Source organism: Gobius niger (genome assembly GCF_951799975.1).
Source record: "Gobius niger genome assembly, chromosome: 1".
Classification (NCBI taxonomy): Eukaryota; Metazoa; Chordata; class Actinopteri; order Gobiiformes; family Gobiidae; genus Gobius; species Gobius niger.
The window spans coordinates 60,613,714-60,637,712 of NC_136852.1; the positions used below are offsets into that span (position 1 = coordinate 60,613,714).

General features: G+C 41.0%; 1 protein-coding gene across 2 annotated transcripts in view; it reads right to left on the minus strand.

Moving 5' to 3' along the window:
- Positions 1 to 7,731: 7,731 nt before the first annotated feature.
- Positions 7,732 to 23,999, minus strand: part of arl15a (ADP-ribosylation factor-like 15a) — a 45,669-nt gene continuing 29,401 nt past the window's right edge. For both annotated transcript variants that reach the window (XM_079557556.1, XM_079557555.1), the window contains one exon: positions 7,732 to 8,908. In XM_079557556.1, coding sequence (XP_079413682.1) covers positions 8,756 to 8,908 — 153 coding nt within the window. In that variant the 3' untranslated portion in view covers positions 7,732 to 8,755. The remainder of the gene's footprint in view (positions 8,909 to 23,999) is intronic.

A 23,999-nucleotide genomic window follows, 5' to 3' on the forward strand; every position in this document is an offset into this window, starting at 1 on the left:
TTCCAGGCATGCTGTGTGATTTGGTGTAGATCTCTTCAAAGGGTCACTGTTAGCTGGCGCAACATTCCCTTTGCTTCTAGGGTCTCCAGCAGAAGAAAGGCCGAGGTTAGGAAGGCCCTCTCCTGGGACTGAAGGCATCCACAACAACACACTCATGTTCCGCTATTTATCAATTGCTGTATTCATCTTTTCTGTTTCCCCATTCACACCACTATCAGGTTGGACGTGACACAACCCCCTCTGAAGGGGTCAGGAGAACCCCCACTGCATGCACACCCACACAGTTATCCTCTCGGCATCCTGAATGAGATCAAAGTTGCCATAGCTCTGTGCAGGAGACAAAGGGTGAGTCGAGGTGCTTAAAGCAGCTTGCTGAGATGTCTGTTTCAACAGCTCAGAACTTTAAGATGAATTCTTTGGCCCACCGTTCACATCTCATTAATAGGTGAAACAGGCATGAAGAATGTCTCTCCACAGACAAATCTGGGTCGTGTCCTTTACATCAGTCAGAGCATCTTTTCTGTGTGACAGTCTCTTTACCCATAAACACAAGTGCAAATTATAATCTCATTCTGATTTTCTGTCAAATGTCTGGTAAAGTAATTCATTTTACCAGTGTTTGAAGTTGTCTGGAAAATGACAGGTGACGATGAATTGTCCCCCAAAGAGTTAATTGATGGAGAGGAGAAGGCTGAGGGAGGGAAAAGTTCACTTGCACCTCCCTGTCCTGTTTGAAGGAGATGTGAGTTGGCAGTGCAGGAGAGGCTTGAAGATTAATGTTGCAAAAGGGGGCTCTGACAGCCTTTCCGCTGGTTGCAGTTCTCTTGGGTGGCCCGATTGGTCTTGGATGTCACTTTTGCTACTTAATCTTGTGTATGTGAACCAGACTGATTCAGAAGAGTTTGAGGAGGGGGCACAAACAGGGCGGGGGTTGACCACATGGTCAACAGGAGTAAGATCCTGGAATATCAAACTTTCAACACCTACCCATGATTGCCCTGTCAAATTTCAAAACATGTTGTTTTTTATACATTTATATGTAAACAATAATAACATATCGTGGTCATTATTTATTCTCTCCACACTCAGTAGTGGCAAGTTAGGTCTCAGTGATTACCACCAACTATTATACATTCAGACAGGTACGAAGTGTCTTGCCCATGGACACAACAGTCTGCATCAGCAGGAACCAAAACTGGCAAATTGAGCTGCTACAGCTACTATTACTACTCATCATCATCATCACATGAGCTCCCAAAATCCCCTTCAGTCCATTACAACATAATTCTGTCCCCTACTGAACACCAAGCATTTGAAAAAGTGGTATAATGATTTTGTTATGTAACGTCCATCTGTTTCTAATATTCTATGTGATGAAGTTTACACACAAAGATATGCAACAAAGCTCATTTACTAGTTGTGTCTATGTTATATGTGTGTTCTTGCATTAAATATTATCAATGGTTGTTTTGAATAGTGATTCCTGAGTGAGCGGTCACTCATTGTGGACATTTTTCCTTTTGAAATATCCCCTGCTGGTTAATCCCATTAGCAGATTTTAGACTCAGCACAGAGAGGATTCTGTCATAAAAATCCCAGAACACCTTTCTACAGGGCTCCACACACTTAGATGACGTACATGCACTGTGCACGGCTGACTTTATGCCTGAATATTTGTTTGTATTTATTTGGTCTTTATTTAAATGTTCACATTGTTATTAAATAGAATAGATTTGTAAAATAAAAATAGTAAGGGTAAGTTTGCCTTTCTTGCAGCTCACCTCCCTAAGCCTATCCAACTGGTGCCGAGCTTGACCTTGTGACTTTTAACCCTAATCCATGGTACCTACAGTCTATTTGTGTCCTGGCCTGACGTGTCCAGCGAACGCCCCATGGCTGTGTCATGTTGTGGTGGTTGCAGCCCGCTACTCCAGTCAAGCTGATTCATCTCAGCACCACGCTGTTACTCTAGCGCCTCTTGTATTGTTTGCTTATTTGGGACTGACTTTGTGGTTTCCTGTGTGAGTCAGGGTTGATTTTGTCATAGCTCTAAGGGTAACATTAAATTTGCACTTGACCAAATATGGCGCTGATAATGATCAAAGTGCTGAGTGCCAGAGCTTTGGTAAAACACAGGTGCTGCCTCTTTTCACTGTGCTCTGTTTAATGGACTGTTTCTGTGAAAGACGTACTTTTCTCAGTTTTGACTTCACACAGAACATAGTATTTTGAGAAGTGAAAGAAATGTCAGCGTTTGAATGCAATGACGTCAAGTGCCCCCATTTAACCAAGTAGCAAACAATTTTAAAAACAATTTATGCCAATCAGTCATAACTTCTATGAATAGAATTGATGTAATTCCTGATTCCACATCTTACACGACTAGACCAGGCTGTGTCACTTGGAAATTCACATAAAAATAATTTACAAATGAATATGTCTCTCCCCTCCCTTCGCCTCCTTTCACACTGTCCTACCAAATAAAGCTTACAGATCTCTTACAACTTGGTTGGACCACATGATATTTTTAGTATAATATCATAATATATTATATCTGACTTGTTTGCCTGCTGCAAAAGATTGGTTGTTCCAGACTGCACATAAAGGAAGTGATAAACTGCCAATTCTGACACATAATCAGTTATCATTCTTACAGGTCAACACTACTCTCACACATACTTTTCCTCTTGTTTTGGTGCCTTTTTCAGAGGCGTGACAGTAAATTTGACAGTCTACCCAAGGCACGCTTGGACCTCTAATGTGTTGCTGTCTTCAAAGAGCTATGACAAAAGCAAGGCACAGTTAAAACGGCCCAGAATGATAGCCGACAGAGGGACAGCCCTAGTAAACACCGGGCTGAGTCTAGACCACTGAGACGGGCATGTTAAGGTCATCCTCATAAAGTTGTGGACATGCGCTGACTGCAAAGCTCACCTGCACACATGAAAGATGCTCAAAACACAGCCGTTTGGCCTCTGTGCACTGTGTGCCAATGTGGGCTGCTTGTCTCCAAAACAGAGCAGCCTGTACAAACTTTCACACATAGTAGGCCATGTGGATTTGAGAAGACATCATTTGACCTAAATATGCAGACAATTGTTGAGTGGCCACCACTAATTGACCTCTTGAAGGAATGCAGAAACAACTTCTTGACTGACATGTGCTTTTAGCGACTCCTGTGGGACAGGCGATAGCGGGGGAGATTCTCCGGAGATAGAGCTCCATGCCCCCTGTCCCTTGGACAACAAAGAAAGTGAGTGATGTTTGTCTGAAAAGCCCTTGTTTTGATGTGGGGGCCACCTGGGATGTGGGTCTCCATCAGCACTCGGGACATCCAGAGGAAGAGAAACAGATCTGGTCCCAGGACAAACACCTTGAGTGACAAGCCTGCTGCAGTCCCACGGAAGTCCCCATCTCACACGCCACTCACACATGCAGCAAAAACAAAAGGCTCTGCATGCTGACCACAGAGGCCTCAGGATTGTAATGTACAAGTGCTTGCCTTGGACTCTCTGTTCTGAATGTAGAAGACCTAATGTGATGTCATGTTGAAATGTTGAAATGTCAGAGCAGACATGCCAATTAATCTTGCCAAAAGTAAATTAAAACATAAAATCTTTTCAGCATGATCTTATCTAAAATATATATATATATATATATATATATATATATATATATATATATATATATATATATATATATATATATATAATTACAGTGCCTTTCACTCATGTCATTGGCAATGTTGAGGCCAATGACATGACTGCAGCGTCTGGGCAATTATTAAGACATTTCAGTGAATGCATGCCTGAGTCCCTGAGGTTGTTACTACTGTTTCCAGTATCAAGATGGCAATAAAACCCCACCCACTTTGTTCAAACCCTTAAAAACTGATTGGCTCTTGGTTAGTATTGTGTAAAATCATGGACAGGCAATCACACTTGACTATTTAAAGCCATATGCCTCTTTAGAACTTCCACGGAATAAAGTAAACACAAAAAGTGTATGTGAGAGCTGATCCCTCCATTGATGCCTTTTAAGACAATTAATATTGTTCCAAAGATTTTACAAAAAAATGTAATAAATGAATTGAATCAACTAAATTGTTTTTATGCAGATAAATAAAGTTTTGTGGATCTTTAAGACTTTCTTTTGGCTGCAGACGCCTGTGCTAATAAATACTGTTACTGTATGTTCTTGAAACGTGAGATCAGAGGTGGGATTGTTATGATGTGTGATACATTGCCTTTGTGATGAGATTAATAGTTTGAATAGAAAAGATTTGAGTTTTATCTGATTTATGTTTGCTTTGAAAGAGTGCAAGTCTCCGAGTTATGCTGTGGATGTAAAGGGGCTGCTGTCTTGTCTCTCTCCCTCTCACAGGACCTCTGGGCTCGGGAATATGGGGTGTCCTGCATCAGCTGTGGTGGCCGAGCGGGGGTACAGGGCTCACGTGGATGTTAGGGCAAACATCTGTTCCCCTTTGTGGCTGCCTCTTATCAGCAAATATGCCGTCACAAACGCTGCCCTGGAGAAGGAGTGCCTTCTCTTCAGAGTTTAAGAAAACACATGCCTGCTTTTGTTTGTCTTGTAAACGAGTAGTGGGCTCCCTGACAGCTCGTGCGTTTGTATCTCACAAAGCCCACAGGGGTGACCTACCCGTGTGTCATCATCCTCCTCGAACATTACGGATGGGACACACATGGGGCTGCTACACAAACCATGTCTTCAAAACCACTCACACAAAGTATTCTAGGATGTATTTTGTTTCACATTTCAGTCCTGATGTACACCATTAAGCTACTGTTTCTCACTCTCAGATTAACATGTACGTTGTGTTTGCACACTAAAAAAAGTTTCATATTGCAGTTGGATGGATTGATGTAGGAGCCGCCGGAGCCAGTTGTCATGCGAGTTCACATTTGGACCAGCAGTCTTTCAAAAAGAGAGGACTTAATGATGAATATACACACACTGTTAAAAGTGATACACAAATATAAGCAGAATATTTTTTTGGTAAATGTCACATTCTTATGCATATATTTTTGAAAAAAGAGAAAATAAATAAATTGTTTAGGGAAATTAAAAGCATTTAACCTGCAAGACAACAGTGCAATCTAGAGTTTAGAAAGAAGTTGAAATATTCACATGTTTAACACACAGCTTTATGAGTGCTACAATGAAGTTACAGTCATCATCAAGTTAAGACAAAGTGAATAGTGTGTGGTCATTCTCTTTTGTATTTATGATGAAATCGTAACACGTAAATGCTGGATGCTGGGGACTGATAAAAGGGAGAGGGGCACTCACTTGAAGGCTTGAGACGAGAACACACAGACACTCAGAAACAGGGTGGGGGTGCTCGGCTTGGGGGTCCCCGGTCAGCCTGGTGCCCATAGCCATAACTGAAAGGAAAAAGCATCTAAACAACACAGTAAGTGCAGCCAGAGGAGGACAGCAAAACACCAGCTCAGAGCCTGCCTGAGCAGCAGCCGACTGAAGATAAATGTCTACCCAAAGGCAAAGTCGCCACGGCAACCTGCGTGATACACTGTATTAAAGGAGAGAGTGATCAGGGGGACAGAGATGGAGTACTGTCTTCGCACTAAACATTTCCACACAAAGTCTGGTCTGGTGCAAAAGCTTCACTTTGACTTTGAGGGCCGTGCTGTTTTTCCTTCAGTTTTGCCTTGACCTGCGTCTGTACTTGCCCGATTACCCTCTTGGTTTAGATTTCCATCCACCGGTCACCCTAAATCACAAATGAAAGACAACAAAATGTTTCCAGATTCCTGGGCACCATATCACTTGGTATGAAACAAAATAATGATCAAAAAAGTGTAAATGGGGTGAAGCACTTCTGTCTTTTTTCAACCATGTTACAGCAATCAGAGAAGTGTTATTTTCCACTAATGTGTTACTGGCTGTGTGCAACAGGACGCCATAGGCCTTTATAGGGAGATAGTGGTCTGACTTATTGTAGTTAAGATGTGGCAAAAACTGAGCTTTGTTTTCTGTGTTCTGACATTTTTTGTATTTTCACTTTTTTATTGTACATGGGTGCGAGATGTGACATCTGGGTATAATTTCCATACCTGTTACTGAGGAAACCATACTGTACATAAGGGCCATGAGTGTGTCCCTGTTCTATTGCAATATGGAACAGTGTCTACATTTACTGTTTCATTGGTTTATTGTGGTTTATTTGGTAGGGACAGTTAATGAACACATGCATCCACTGTCCCACACTTGCACTCTCAAACACACTCTCATTCATCCTGGCCAATTGTGCATGTTTTCTGTAATAGGGGAAGCCGGAGTACCTGGAGGAAACCTATGCAAAGACAGGGAGGACACGCAAACTCCACACACTAATGGTTTAGGACAGTGTCCAAACTTTATCTGAAGAAAAAGGGCCTTTGCACTGGGGACTTATTTTTGGCTAATCTTTAATAGGAGTCAAATTTAAATTCATGCTGTGAATATTTCAGTACGCAAGTCCGTCTAACAACAACATTTTTGTAATTGAGATTATATGCACTATGATTTTGTTCAGATAGTCGATAGTTGAGTGATGCTGCACACATGGCAGGATGCAGTTCTGTCATGAGTGTTGTGGGTTCGAGTCCAGCTCCAAAAATGTGCTGAACGTCTCTCCTCGCTCATCGTGTGCCGTTCTGTCCATTAAAGCTTATGGACCAAAAATCCATTAACAAATAAAACACATTTGGCAATAGAACTATTTCAGCGGGAAGCTTGAGAGCCAACATAAAATGGTCTACATTTGGCCTCCAGGTCACAGTTTAGGCAGCACGTTGGCTGATTGGTTAGTGCTCTTGCCTCACAGCATGAAGCTCCTGGGTTCAAATCCCGGATCAGGCGAGGCCAGGCGGAGTCTGCATGTTTTCCCCTCCCGATGCTACTGCCTCTTACGTCCAAAAACCTACTGGTCAGGTTGGCCCGTAGAATCGGCCACAGAGTCGCAGAGGCTCAGAACTAACCCTCCATCTGATCTGTGCAATGTTGTTGTACAGTTGTATAATGACAAATAAAGCACTTTACCATTACCTTTACACCCCTGCATTGAAACACAGAAATGTAAGCTATTTTTCCAGGTTTTCTTCTATGAATAATATTTAGCATATTCCTCGTCTCATCAAAGAAAGAAATAGGGAAAGTAATTAGAGCCCCTTTCAAGTCATTTACATCTGCAGCGATAAACGTGTCCTTTGTCCTATGCTCTGTCATACGCAAGTTTATTTGAATTGATTTTAATTACTAGTCTTTTCTTTGTTTGCATGTTTCCAAATTAAATTAATAATAATCAAAAGATAATCTACAAACTAAAACTAAATGCTACCAAGGGCTGCACTGCAGTCAGCCACTGCTCTTAACAGGTTGGGGCACTAGTTGAAGGATGGGTCAAATGCAGAGGACAAATCTCCCTATGGGGACAAGTCTGCAATTACAAGTCACTCCTCTGTAGCACTGCTTCTATAAATGAAACAGGGCCTTAAAGCAACATCAAGCATTTATATTGAAGCTATGCAAAAACATCTGTGTGTGTGTTTCGATAAAAAGTGTCATTGCAATAATTTAATGGTTATCTTTAATTTCCAACATCAATAAACTCATGACTTGAAAAAGATACAAATATAAAAAACAAACAAAACTGCTGGGCATTATACACATAAAGAAAGCAGACGTTTGTTGGTGGGATTCTTCTCGAGATATCCTATTTTTGTTCAAGGATAGGTGATCAATAAGAAAAATACTGAACAAACAATGAGTCTGAGGTACAGGAGGCACAGTCAGGCTGCACATAGGCACAGTCAAGAGATGTGTGGCGGGGCAGTCCGCAGCAGTCCTACACAAACCACACAGGGAGGGCTCTTTGCACACAGTTGGAAGGCATTAGGTCATCGGACAGGGGCTTGTCAGACGCAGCTGTTGCTCTGTCTGATTGATAGAATGCATCTTCTACTTAAGACACTTACCAAAATGATTATGCTAAACTTAAAATAAAATAAAAACATACTGTAAAAAAACACATGTTGAAACTATGAAATGCCTAAACCAACACTATTTCATACAGTGGCCTATATCCAGTTCATCACATTTTGGTCTTGAACTGTTCATATGTGTACAAAAAGAAAAACAAAAAATCTTGTATGCTAGCACTGCTCTACAAGGTTTACAAAGGACTTCAAATTCACAACAGACTGCTGTGCCTGTAATTTCACAGCGCACTTTATGATTAGTTGTACAGTACTTGTGGAAGTGCACAGCAGTACAATTTTGCAAAACAATTCTTATTAAATACTCATCGTATATGTTGTGTGACACACAAAGATATGCAACTACTACACAGAACTCTGCGATTCCTTACAATACTTTTACTCAGCTGTGGAAAAAGCGTATGTGATTTTGTTGAAAAAAATATGTGTCCACAAGCCATTACTGACAACAATCAACAAATCAACAAATGTCCTGGGCTCCACAGTCTGCCTGTGTCTGTGGGTTAGTGTTACTTACTGTTGTCATTGTCATCAATTTTACAATAGCAGTAAACACGCTTTACTTGTGAAAAACATATTTCTCTCTGGAAATAGTATGATTTGTGTGCTCATAAACTTAAAGAATACATTGGTAAAAAAGGAGGCCAGCGTCAGGACAGTGCGAAATGACGCCAGCAGGTTCTCAGTCATTTTCTTCACACTGCCACTAATGTTCATTAGCATTTGCAGCACGAGCATCATATCCTGACAGGTTCTGTGTCTTTGTCCTCCAACAGACCAATGAAGTGGCCAAAGCTTTCCTTCACTTCGTCCATGTTGTCAGTTGTGCTGCCGTCAAGTATCCAGCGTTTTCCTCGGGCCAGTGGCTCCAGCTCAAAGTACTTCTTTATCTATAGGTAGACACAAACAGGCCGGGTGAAATCTCATGACACGTATACAGAACATTAAGGAAATGTCCAACATATACTGCATAACAGTGGTTTCCAAAGACCTTTGGGAACAGCAACTCTATAGAGAAGAGCAATGTGATCTCACAACAAATAACACTTTGACGCTTATTTGATTCATTAAGCTGCAGTTAAAGTATTCACCGATCTGATCATTATTTCATTAAAAATGTACAGTTTTCCACTGTAACATTAGGAGCTTATAAGCATTGCTATATCGTACCTCCATCATCTGCAATGCAGTACACAGTAATAGGACAGATAACATACTCAGATATCATTTGAATACAGGACGCTTCGTTCTAGTCTGTCAGGGTTTAATGACAATGCCTTTTTAGTATATAAATGGAAAACTACCACAGGGTGCCTAGATAAGGCGTTCACTCACAGCAGAAAAACACCTGATTAAAAAGTTCAGGCATTTGTTGGCCGCCGATGGTGAAAAAACACTGAAGTTATTGAGAGAACTGGAACCAGATGCTATGTAAACACATTTCCAAATCAAGGCAAAAATAGGTTTTTTTTGTTTTTGTTTTTAAGAATTTTTCACCTGTTGGGCAAAGGGTGATAGGGATGAAGAGTGGGGAGAGACATTTTGCAAATTGCCGGAGCCCGGACACAAACCAGTGACACAGGGGTCAGAACAGTGTTCCATGTTGTACATTGCAACAGCCTAACCACTAGGCTATAATGATATCTGACCTCCCCAGAAAATGTGAAACAGAAAATCATATGCTATATGTTCTGATAAGCTAGCAAAGGCAACTTTGTTGGCTTGGGTCTAAATTGATTGGCTCCAATTCGTATAATCAACAACATGGCAATACGGATTTGAACAGGCTAACACGGGCCCACATTCAAATATTTTTTCAACTTGTAATGAAATTGCTTTTGTCTAGACTGTGCAGGACTGTCTAGCTGTGCCATGGTGTGTGGCATGAGGAGGATGGAGATAGGGGGAGGGGTGGGTGTGCTCTTTGTGTCTGTTCAGATGCAGCCAGCCATGCCAGTGAGCAGGAGAGGGAGTCCAGTCTCTGTCCGCTGTAATGTGAGTTTAATGACAGATTAAGTCACCTCTGCGTGTTTGGCTCAGAGGCCTGGCGAGAAAGCCGAGTGGACCCAAACACTGCTAACAAATCTGTCTGGGTAACAGGAGCTGCCTTAGCCCAGGCTAAGACCTGACTGCACTGATGCGGCTGGCTGCCTGTCTGGCTCACTTGTCCCCCTGTTCTAAGGCCCTCTTCTGGAAGACTCTGGCCCTTGCATTGGCAGAGAACAGTGACCTCGGTACAAGCGTAGACAGGCCCAGCTCCTGTCAGCTCACCCCCAGACATTTCACTGCACAGCTACACATGACACAGTGCGGCAAACAGCTGGACTGAAGCAGCACCCTGAATCATTTAAAAAGCTGAGTGTACCCTACAGTTGTGCTACATCAGTATAAATAAATGCAAATGGAAGAATGCAAATAAAAAAACAAACTAATAAATACATCTACAAATCTGATTAAACCATATTATCAAAAAAGATAACACGATGATAATAATGATACAAATAATACAATCCATAACCCAAGTGGCAGTCAGCACTGTGACCCAAACCAGTTTGTTTGAGATAATGCTCAAAGTGCGTGAGGCATTTGAAAGGGTCAAGTCAAGTTAGCCAGATGGCTCCAAGGATGGCCAATAGGTCATTCAGTCTAGCTTCTTCTAGGTCATCCAGACCTATGTCTTGTAAAGTAGAAAGGAGCTTAAACATTAATGGGAGCATTAAAAACAGAAACAAATGTAATCAACTGCATTAGGAATCCTGAAGTCATGCCAAAGCAACATACACAAAATGATGGGCTTCATTATGCTCTGACACACTGAAAGGGAACTTTAGACGACTGAATATAATCAACATTTCCTATCAACACTCTGCTGATTAGTACTAATGAGCTACAGATTAAATGTTATTGTTGAGCCAACTGTCCTCTGGCCTCAACCTGTTTGAGGCAGTTGGAAAACAAGGGATCGTTCAAGTCAGAGGTGGGCAGAGTTTATCCAAATCCATATTACTGTGACTATTGTTATTTGTAACCATATTACATAGGGACAAGTAAATGAATATTTGAAATATGCAACGTCGAAGCAGTGATTAAAATACATTTGAGATGTAAGCTACAAGAGTCCGGGACAAAGGATTTGACGCTAAACCAGTTTATAACAAAGTGGAGAGTGACAAGGACGATTGCTGCTTTAAATCAATATTAGATACAAGCTTTTCTTCCAAGTGGTATTGGCCACCTGTTTGTTTAAAAAGAGACATGGTGAGTCAGTGACATGACCAGAGGGTTATACATAATAAATGGAGCCAAATGCATAATATGTTCAACCTACTTCCATTTTAAATTGGTCTCTAATGGTAAATGGTCTCAACTTATATAGTGCTTTAAATCAGGGGTGTCAAACTCATTGTGGGTCGCGGGCCGAAATTCAGCTCCCAAGGCGGGTCATGGGCCACATATAATAGAGAACATTTTTCCAATAAATGACTAATAATAAGCTGTGATTGGTCAAAGCCCCAACTTGACACTAGCTTCATTCTCATAATAACAACAGCTTATATTTGTATTGCACTTTACAACCTGTGTCACAAGTTCCTCAAAGTACTAGTTTTTTTATTTAATGCCCCCTAGTGGCTAGAATGAGCATTCTGGTTATTCTTTAACCCAGTGGTTCCCAAAGTGGGGTGCGGGGCCACCTGGGTGGCCTCAGAGGCTCTACAGGGGGGCCCCCAAAGCTTGTCTACAAAACAAGTACATTGAAAATATATATATTTTATAAGGAAGCATACATTTATTTGCTTTATTCTAAAACTTTAAACAAGTATTTAATCTACAGTCATGGCTAGATGTTACTTCTAATGTAATTTTAGCTGTAAAATATTATACAGAGTAAATATATTAGAATTAGGGGGCCCCAAGTGACTTTTGGATCATTAAGGGGGCCGCAATGTCCCAGACTTTGGGAAAAGCTGCTTTAAAGGGACTATATGGAGTTTAAAAATGTTAAAACTAAGTATTTTCATCCCCCTACATGTTCAAGCCATGTCCTAAAGTGTAGAATGAGCTCAGACCTGTTCACCACAACTGCCTCTAAAATCCTGCAGTGTCACTCAAAAAGGTGTTAATTTGGGTCCAAAGTGTCGTCATGCACGAGCTTAATATAGAAGCTGCAGTTACGCATAAGACCTGAGGTGGCAGTAGTGAGCATAAAATGACTAACTTGCATCTAGCCCCTTTAAAAAATCATAACTCTGCACAGGAATGCGGCTAGAGACTTTTTTTTTTTTACATACTTTTTTCATACTTTCTGCTCTCCGCGGGCCGGAAGTATGTTGGACACCCCTGCTTTACATCAAGGAACCTCCTTCATACTCCTTCATACACCAATAAATGAAAGTGTGAAGGGTCAAGGTGGGTGAAGTGTCTTGCCCACGAACACGACGACAGTGTGCACCTGCAGGAGACGGGAGCAAAAAAACAAAAAAACAAAACATACCAACTTTTGAAGACTTTTGGTTGTCAAGTGTGAGTCAACTATCACACTGGATTTAACTTTCGTTTATCATAATTTCCAAGATGAATAGTAATAATCTAAAGGCTGAGTAGTAGGTATCTTACTCATTGACAAAATGCCATATGTTTTTTGGCTGAAGGTGAACAATTCGAGAAAGGCCGACTGGGGAGCGTTGGGTCCAATGTTGTGGGAAGGGTTGGGTCACACAGGAGACATTGATGTCCCCAACCTTTCATCCTCGACACCTGGTATACATGTTTTGGTGAAGTCCCCAACTCTGAGGAGTGATTGAAGAAGTGGTGGATTATCTGTTATTCAACATGTTTCAATATTCAAACTTTTACCAAATAAACAATTAAAAAAATAGAAATCGTCCTGCCATAGATCAATGTTAGTGTCAACCCTTCAGAATAGTGACCCAAACCTCCCTGTCCAAACCATTGCAGTAATTGAAATGGGTATATTCTGTTTCTATTGAATATTAAAACTATGATTTACCAATAGCCCAGGGCACTCTTGTAAAAGGGATTTTTGATCTCAATGATATTTTTCCTGGTTAATTAAAGGTTTGAATGAACTTAGAGGTGTTTACTCTTGTTCTGGACACTGTGCAGATGCTGAAAGCCTTGGCAGTGAAGCTAAGAAATGTCTTATGTGACCCAACCCACCCTGCTCTCCACTGTTATAAAAACATGGGTTTAAAATTTTCTATTGTACAGAAAACGACTTGTAACAACTTGTTGCTTAATTTCAAATATTTACTTCCAGACAGAGGCATTTTTTGCCCTATGAGTAATTATTAACTGCCTTCCTCAAAGGAACATGGCTGAACTCCAATGAAATGCATTTGGGAATGGTCAGAAATCTTTAGATAAAACAGAGATGCAGTGGCTGACTTGTCCAGAGGTATGTACATGTTTTAGGGACATTTAAGCCTTTTCACTCTTGAAGAGGCTAACTGCATTGCCAGATGGAGTGATGGAGAGGAAAAAAAGATGTCTTACTCAAACAGATATGCTTGCACCTATAGTCGGCATATCCTCAAGTAAACTTAACAGATAGTCTATGCATTTGTTTTCTCATCCAGATTAAGAATCTTTCAAACATGAGAAAACCAGCAGCATCAAAGACTGTGAGGCTGTCATTACTATCCAAGAAACATTGGTAAAGACTAATTTATACAATACAGCTTTTGGTTTGGTGAGTCCAGCCAAGTAAGAGGCGGCATTTGAGGAAAATACGGGCTTTGGGTTGAGCCATTTAAAGGGGAAACTATCAAATCGTACAAATTTAAGTGTTGATGGGACGCTGAAGCTGGGCCAGTTGTCCCGAGCGTCAGTGTCCAAGGGCAGATTTACTGTGCTGTGGAGCTCAGGTGGGACTGTGGGCCTCCCTCAAGCTCAGCCCAGAGCAGGTTCAAAGTGACGGACTCAGAACACTTTTCTTCAAAGCCAAGTGACCAGTGCCAGATGAATGTTCTCAGAGGAACAGTAAATCTGAGGCAGCCTGCACTGGGGAAATTCTTGTAATCCTTGGAACAATTCTATTGCACTTAGGAGTCTATGGTGATAATGTCCTTTCCATGTTGGCAGGCATTCTGAAAATATATCCAAAAGATGTGCATGTGAGGATTCCCACCTGGGCAATGAACATGTTGATCTTTTTGGCCTTAAAAAAAAAAAAGTCCTGAGACATTTATTTCTGTTTTGCAGAAGTTGATCAGATGACTTCCAGAAATACTGACTGGGACCTTGGTAAATGACCCATTGCTGAAAGTCTGTGAGCCTGTCTCTTTTGCCATTTAATGTGAAACTATGCACCATGCAGTCAAGAAGACGACATCTGTGGCTTAGGGCCGACATATCTGTGATGAGGAGAGACAATCAAGTCCGGTGCATTGCGCCAGATTTTTGCTGCACGGTGCATTGTTACACCCCTAGTATTGTTTGGTATCTGGGTATCGATTTTATAACAACCCTCTTCCAATGGCCTGGTCTTATAGCATGGTGGAGGTGAAGGGAAAGAAATATATCCACCCCTTCATGTAGAATATCTGGCAGTTTCAGCAGTTTGGCCCGTGTCGCTTCACAAGGGGCTGATCCACACAGTCTCTGAGGGCACATTATGAGGAATGTATCAGACCTTTAGTTAGTGTTTTTAAGGCACTCACTGACAAACTTCTGGTGCCTCTGCAGCTTTGTAGGAAAACCACAGAGGTTTTTGAGCAACACATCAAGGGAATTAAAGCTGTAAGCAATGAGCGGCATTAATGATCCTTCCCTTACTTGACACAAGGAGTTGAGTTATTATACAATAAAGGAGGAATTATAAACAAAGCTGCTAACGATGAATCATCCCTGAAAACCCACATGAAGCTACAGAGATTGTACCTCTGTTGGCTTGATAGAATGTGGGCTTATTAAAAATATTTGATGTATTTGTACAAGCATGGGTTGGAATAGTGCCCATGATCCCTGTTGCATGCAGAATGCAGAAGAATGGTCATAGATAGCATCATCATTTGTTCTCTTTACTTAAAAAAACAAAACAAAAAACACACACAAGAACTATGTCTTAATGCAATACCTTTACATTCGAATGATTATAAACCTCTGAACACCTATCTTACACATTTTTAGATTCTTCGCACTGTAAACATCCAGACAATGAGACAATGTAATGTCTTACAAACATTAAAAGCCCCACAAACTTGTTTCTGTTTGTCAAAAGGACAATTTTCAAGGCTGAAATAGTTCCTGTGGGTGCTGCAGTGCTCGAGCACCCACGCACACCCAAGCGAATTTTCCCTATTTATAAAATCATTCAATAGACATAATTGCGAGTGTCGTCACTTCCTTTTCTTCAAACATGCAAGCACAGGTGCTCGAGAAGGAGAGTGCCCAAACTTACAGGCATGAGTTTGTGAGATCGATTCTGACCCTTGTCTTTTTTGATTTTGACTGGGCACCCACTGAGGAAAAACACAACACACGGTTCCCAGTGTTCCCCGATGTCAGTGGGATCAGATCACATTCTACACATTCTAAAAAGGCGGAAGCCTTGTCCGATGGTGGCCGGTCGTCCGACCCTCTTTGACCAGCAGACAAAAGGAAAGCAGTGACCACAGTTGGAATGGGGAGGGGTTCCCTACCCCTCCGATGGGACGTCCCATCCTGAATAGGGTCTGGCACTCTGAACTGTATTACTCTGAGAGAAGATCTTGTGGGGTCAGGGTTGTGGGAAAAAGTGACTAAGATGCCCACACAAACGGATGGTGCCCCTTAACCTCCCAGTTGGAAAGACCACCAGCCCAGGGCTGACAGGGCCAGAAAGGCCACATGGGTGGGAGGGAGAGTAAGCCGAGGTAGGTGGGCAGATACATATACAACAGATATACCATCAAAAGTAAGCTCTCTAAGTAGCTTGACATATTTTGCTGTGAAGGCCTCACACATATTCTCTTGGGGATAATGAATATGTGCTGCATGACTGTTTTTTCAATTCCATCTTTCAAAGCAGAATACACATAACTTGCACTTTGAGTACAGCGCGACATGTTTCATGTGTTGCACCAGTGCTAAAATGGGACTTGTACAGATGATATAGGCTTGAAATAAAAGGCAGTAAAGTGTAATAGATATTTAAGGCAACAATAAAAACAATAAAAGTATAGGTCTCTTCCTGTAATCTTGCTGGCAATGTTGTATTTACTAAAATCCTAAAGGCTATTTGATCAAAACATACAGTAAGGAAAATTGTGAAAATACACAGGATATTTTTCCTATCAAACCTTACACATGATTTTAAAGTGGTTCATATAATTTGCCCAAAATGCCACCAATCCAAATGCATTTCTATTCCGTGTACATCCGAGTAACCAGATACAGTACAACAACCAGACCGCAGCCACACATTTTGTTCCACATACAAAATGCAAAGGCACTGCTCACTTTTACCTGTAGGTAAATCACCCAGGAATAATAGAATCACCAACTTGTAAAATATAGGGCTCTGAGCATTTTCCAAGGTTCATGTCAGTTATCTTCTAAAGAAAATGTATTTTCTTTAGAAGATAAAAAAAAGCAGCATAAATACACACTCTAATATCAACAACATAGTTCCATACAGTGTGATCAATCTTAAAGAGGGTTATAGGCAGGCTTTCAAAAGATATTAAATTTCATTTTTCACATTTTGAGATGACATGTAAGAGTAAAACTATTTCAGAGACAAGTCTTCAGATCTTACAAACTCATGTTTTATGGCAATCAAGCCGTCAGCACTGGGTTTCAGCATGTATGATAATAATCTAAGTGTACAAGGTGAGCTAAAAGCACCTCTAAAAGGCCATCACACCCTGCCCTAAATTGAATCTCACATATTCGGGTGCAATGAGAAGCATGAACGGATACTGTACATCAAGTACTGATACATCATGGCAACACTTTACTTAGAAAATAAACCTGCACAAGTTCAAACGGGCAAATGTGTGAATGTGGAGTGAATCAGTGGCCTGATTATCATCGTTATCATAATTCATGTCTGTATTAACGGGTAATTTCATTTTTGGTGAAAATGTTCTGCATTAGATTCATTCCTACACACTTTGTTGTTGGCCATGATATTACCGTAGTAATTTGTACAAAGAGTTCCAAGGCCACAAGTCATTGGTCTATTTTTGTCACTGTAGCGAGCAGCAGCGCATGTCAAGTGCTGGTGTGGTGGAGTTGGGGGCGGGGAGGGCTCCTGTCTAGTGTCTGGACCAGTGGCCAGTGGTTCTTAATATTTTCCTTCTAGGCTACGCCAGATCAAATCAGGACTAAACCGGGTTTAAACAGGGTCTTAATATAGACCTAAAATGGACTGAATTATGTATAAACCATGTCTGAATCGGAAAAACACAAAACCTAGATGAATTACGTAGTAAGTAAGAAAGTAAAGTTGAAGACAATATCTTTAAATTTCATAACATTAAATGTGATGAGTTTCCCTTTGTGGTTTGGATGAAATCAGTATATTTGAGTGAAATTAAACTTGATATAAAATACAGTATCCAAACAAACATTTTTAAACCAGATTTTAAATGTTTTGCACCAGATATTGCTCTAAATGTTTTGGGGTTCCTCGAGTTGTTGGTCTGGTGATTTTGGGGGTTGAACATTTTGGGAACCCCTTGGTCTAGACGGCTCGATATGGAATTGACTTTCTAAACCTGCTTGTCTGGAAAAAGAGCAGACGTGAGGTAGGGGGGGGAAGGGGTCTGTGGGTCAGCGGAGCTGGTGCATTTTGACAGGGGGAGAGAGACTGTGTAGGCGTCAGAGGAGCTCCATTTGTCCAGGATGCCATTGTCATGGTCAAGTAGGAATCAACCACAACCTCTCGTTTGCTTTTGATCAGTCATACTTAAGAGTTCTGAAGCTCAAAGAAAGCCTGACCAATACAATCACTAATGGCAGAGATAATACAAATCGTGCTTCCTATATAATTGCTGGGTGATTACATAGGGCCACAGGAGGAGCTTGGAAGAGCATTTTATAGAAACTACGAAGATTACTGAAACATGCGCATGTGGCTCAAAGATACTCCAGGAATAACTCCAGATGTGCTTTTGATGAGGAAACAACATTATAACATGCTAAAAGCCTACTTTAATGTGGGAGTATTTTTTCTTTTGGGGGTATCTGAAGCCATTCCCTGCCAAACTCAACATTATTTGGGCTGTTTCATGGTCAAATGTGTGGCTAATGTAGTAGAACAGTTTTAGTGCATTTTTAGAGTATTTTTTAAAATTTGTTTAGTGTTCTCTGGGGTGTTGAACTGTCATAAATAATGAAATGCCTGCATGTAGTCGCATGTGGTTTGCAGTTTAGTTTGTAACTTCTTTCTAATTGGCAGCAACTCTTTGGCAGCCTGGAGGATCAAATTGTTGACATTGCTCAATGATCTCATCTTAAAAACTGGAACATTCTCTTTTGGAAGGTGTATTAATTAATATTCTTTGGAGAGAAAAGGAAAGTTTAAACTGGCTGACCCCTGCAGGCTCTTAATTCTCTCAGTCTTACGGCAAGTGCAGGCACACATGGACATGCTGAATGATTTGATGGGACAGCAAGAATGCTTAATACCGATGCACAAATTCAATAAGAGTAAATTCAAGTAAATAAGTAAATAAGTAAATTCAATAGTACTGATGCTGCGTCCTACCCCTGTGATGATGATGACCAAGAAATGACTGCAGCTTACTCGACCAAAAGGGTGCGTGGCAAAACAAAGCACCAGCCAACACAACAGTGTCATGCTGTGAAGTGTTAACGCAGCATCATTCACTCGAGAGAATAGCTGTTTACTCTAAAGTACAGAGCACAAACAAAATACCCTCCATGTATTGGAATGTCATCATCTCTCTCCTCCGGAAACATCACCCTGCGCACAAAGAAAGCTAAAAATTATAACTATGTTAATCCAGATAATTATGTAAAAACAGAACTGTTGTTCCTCAAACAAGACTTCTAAAACACATATTTCATCTCTATTGCTCATTGGAACATTTTAGAACTGAACTTTTGCTTCATACAGTACTTTACCCACTGAAAATTCCCTGCAATATATAAGAAATTGATGATAATTTAGGATTGTATAAATATTGTGCAACTCTGATGTATTAATGAGCTCAACTAAAATCTAAAAAAACAAAACTTCTGCTGAGTTGTTGCCAATACTCAGACATTTCCGCTCCACTAATGACGCAAGTGTAGTGTATGGTAAGGGATGATTTGACAAGTTAGTTGGAGCCATTTGGTGAACGAGTTGCTCACACTGTGTTGTTTCCTTCTTAAGGTCATGGATTGGCCCTTACCTGCGTCTCATCTTCTGCACAACCAATCAGCAACCACAGGGGAGCTGAGAGTCACCAGCGTCACAGCCACAATGACACACTCGCCATGTGCCAGACGTTTGACGAATGTTTCAGACGATGGGCACAATGTGAGTCACTGAGCACGGACACCACCCAACGATTGGCAGGACCTAAAGTTCAGCATGTGCAGAATGAGACCGTAGTGGACAGGGGTGGGGCGGCCACTTCCGCTGAACTATTTAAGAAAGTGTACTCCCGCCTCATTGAGCTAAAATGATATTGTAAGGATTTCAGGGGCCTGTGCTCTTTGGTGCATGGGCCTAAGATGGCTTGCGTCTATGAGAGCTGAGGCATTAGCGCCACTGCCCGATTAATTGTTTCTGACCAACCTGACCAATGTATCTGTTTGGACAAATATGACAATTTCAAAGGGAGAAAAAGTCCATGTCAGAATGGATCCAAATCGACACAAAATCCAACCTTTTTGAAAGTAGGTAGGTTGGTGCCACAAGCAGTTTGTTTTAACATTGCTGGTCGTCGGTCTATGGGATTTTCTGCTGCAGTCCCAGGAGTGGCCACTAATCACACTGGACAGAAGTCCGAAATCCGACTTAATCAACGCCAGTTCATAGAGTGGAATCCAAGCCCAACAGCAAGTGCTTTTGCAAATGTAGATTTATGTAGCTATGTGGCACTTAACTTAACCACCTGTTTAGACTGACGAAGAACATTATAGGACGAGCACAGTGAATGTAATGTAATGTCTTTTTATAGTCATTAAAGGGACTATAAAGTTTAAAAATGTTAAAATGATGAAGCATTTTCCTCCCCCTACATGTTCCTGCAATGTCCGAATGTGTAGAATGAGCCCAGACCTTTTCACCACAACTGCCCATAAAATCTTGCGATGTAATTCAAAAAGGTGTTAATTTGGTCCAAAGTGCCGTCATGCATGAGCTTAATACGGAGACTGCAGTTACGCGTAAGACCTGAGGTGGCAGTAGTGAGTATAGAAATGGCCAACTTGCATCTAGTCCCTTTAAGAAACAGTAGTAAGAGGAATAAGAGGATCTTATTTGGAAGCAACAGATATACTGTAAATAATGACAAATATAGAATGTACTATTGGGCAAACTGCAATAATAGTTATTTGAGATTTTGAGTCCAAATTTAATGACCCTTGCATCAGGGGTGGTAAAATCGTGGGCTGATTTTCTTTCTTCCCCCTCAGTCTTCCCCAATCATTGTTTTGTTTGTCTATATTTTCTAAGCAAGGGATCTGGCAGTCCGAGCCTAGGAACATTTTGAAGGATTTCATAATATTTTATAAGTGTTGGGAGTATTTTAGTAAGTTTATATTTCTCAAATCGATCTAAGGGGCCAGAGGATACAAGCTGGAGGGATGGATTTGGACCCCGGGCCTGATGTTGCCTAAACCTGCCTTACATAGAGGCGGACATGAGGATTAAAGTTAACAGAGCTAAATTTGAAATATATATTACAAAAGTTGGGCTTCAAATTGTTTATTAGCATCGTACTCAGTATGAAGATTTGTGAACCACAGTTCCAACTGTCAGGAGTGTGAGCCAAACTCTTTGAAACACCTGCAGTGCTTCAAAAGGGCTCAGTTACAAAAGATTATTCAGATAAATATTTCCGTTAATGAGACTATTGTCAGGCCCAGTGTCTTCCTCTCTTTTGTATTTGGCAGTTCAGTTCTACATGTCCAAACAGATTAACATTTTCAACAGGCTACAATTACCAAAGCAATAAAAAAAAAGACACTTAATATACATAGTGCAATGGAAATATTGTATATCTAGTCAAGAAAATCAAGAAACCAAAACATCTGTAATGATTTGTGATGTACACACACACACACACACACACACACACTCACCCGTACACAGCTTAACAAAGTGTCCAAGTGTCTTTAGATTGGGACTCATGTCCTGAATATGTACTTAAAGCTTTCTGCTGGCGGGAAAAGTAGATGCCAGCCTTTTGTGATGGGAAGAAAACAGCTCTTTCTGCAGAACTTTAGTTTGAGCCTTTAGCTCTGGGACAGTCAGGTATGAGCCCCCTGCTCAGGACTGTTAGTGTTCAGAGCGTGTGTGTCATTACTGCCCATTAAATAAACTCTGTGTGCTGTACCTGATAGGTTATGTCATGACAGACAGAAGAGAGGAGGTAAGGTTAGTGAGGAGGTTTTTCACAGACTAGCGAGTCCAGACAGAGAGAGAGAGCAAAAATAGCTCAAGGGGCAAACAAGGTAACCTTTTTCAAAAGACGCTTCAGGGGGTGTCTGCCAAGTCCCACTCAATACTGTCTGCAGCCACTGTCTGTTGCAGTTGTATTGCACAGCGGAACAGAAGATCTTAAAACGTCTGTCTGATTTCCTTAAAGCTCGTCAGATCTCCTTAAACAGTCACTGGCATTTCACTGTGTGTGTGTGTGCGTGTGTGTGTGTGTGTGTGCGTGTGTGTGTGTGCGTGTGTGTGTGCGTGCGTGAGTGTGTGTGTGTGTGCACGTGTGTGTGCGTGTGTGACACAAGACGTCATCTGCATCAAGCACCACCAAACGGGTTCATCATAGACAACAAATGATGCTTCATTCTCAGCAGAGTATGGGTCAAATATCTGTGCATTGTGAGGCTGTTATTATTAGTAAGTTCCACACCAAACCACTTTTGCATGTGCATTTGTAGAATGATCATCTATAACAGTGGTTAAGGTTCACACTGAAACTCCAGACACAATACAACCTGAGTACATGAACAACTTCCCCAAAACAAAATCAAGCTTAAAAGATGCTGCTATGATTCATTAGTATTAGTGCTGGGGACAGAGCTGTGCAACAAGTCCAAACATGTCAAATGGGACGTCCCCATCCTTAGACCAGTTGTTCTAAAAGTGTTCAGAGATGGGGCAAATATCTGGCTGCCTGTTACTTATCAACTTGCCACGGACAGGGCACAACTTTACCGAAACATGACTTTAGTGAGCTTTCTCTGTACCACCTGGTATCTAATCTTTGCATTATATGTGTATGTGCATGGGACGTGCATGATGGGAGGAGTATGTTTGAGCACACTTTGAGAGCAGTATACGATCATAAGAGATCCTTTGCCTGCGCTCGGGTCTAAAAAACGAATGATTGGCAGTTAAGCTTGCCGTAATAAAGAGATGTCCAGTACATGCTGGAGCTCAAGATGATAAAATTAAATATATACAGCACTTATTACTGAATAAATGTTGCAATGAAATGAAAACAACTATATTCTTTACCAACGCAAGGCTTGGGGGAGTAACATGTAAGAAAAAATCTTCCAGAATTAATTACTGTACAAATATTATTGCTATTAAGGGCTATCCATTAAGATAACAGAATTACATAATACATTTCAAACTTGCTGTTAGAACCAAATGCCAATGACCTTTCAGGCTCATTGTCCTTCATTGACAGAGCTGTAGGCTGCAAAGGTTGGTTTGAGGCTTATTTTGCTGTGAAAAGTTGAATGAGGCTCAACCAAAGCAAGAATGTGGCAAATGCGACATGTTATCTGACAGAAAGAATGTTGCAGATAATGCTTGGCTTTAATCATAGCCAGACACAAGTGGCACCTGCCCCCCGCCTACCCACATCAACTTCTAAACATATCCCAATTTTTCGGTAGAACCATTTAAGTCACTGGTGTCAGTCAGCTTGAACACAGACAACAGCCATGCATACCATGTATTTTACTCCATATTAACAATATCAACATATTCAAAAGCACTTAAAGAATTTAATATACTGTGGTTTGTACTGATTGTATACAGGCAACAGAATTCATGCACACGACTCATATCAGAAGCTTGCCCCCACATCCAAACAACAAAGATTAAGTCTTTATATGTCACCTCCTGTTTTGAAACTTTATCACACTAAAAAGGCCATTTTATAATGTGATTCAGGGCTATGCTAACCCAGTGCAGCTGTACAGTCCAATATTCTGTAATCTAATAGAATGTGATGCATGACATGTGTAAACATGCAACTGCAGAAGGGCTACCCATAGCATAGACAAAGGTACCACAACAAATAATCAGCCTCCCCGTATAACATTTAATGTATTTGCCCATTTGTGGCAATGCTCATCAATTATCTATGTTTAGACTGGTCAGAAAGTTTAAGCTGGATTTTACAATCATCAGATAAAAGCCATGTTAGGGACAGAAAAAAATTACCTCCAACACACAGACCTCACTCACACTTCCCTCATGGCAAAACATACCAATTTCCACCTGGATGGTTGTCAACTATGTGCCGAAAGGATATCACGGCAGCTCCATATCCTCTGTGTGACAGTGTAATTCCCTCTGCCCTCCAGCCATGTCTGCAAATCTCAGACAGTTTACATGTTCATGTTGCTACATTGCACTAGGGAACAGTGACTTGCCAAGTATTTTGTGCATTCATTTGATTTTAGGCGCACACAGAGAAAATCCTAGCATGAGCACTCTCAGGTGGTATGGGAGGAGGGGTGTGTAACCTAGTCCAAAGATATTTTTACAGTTAAGCCTATATGTTGGCTAAATTTACTTTGAAACCACAGCAACAATTCAATCAATTA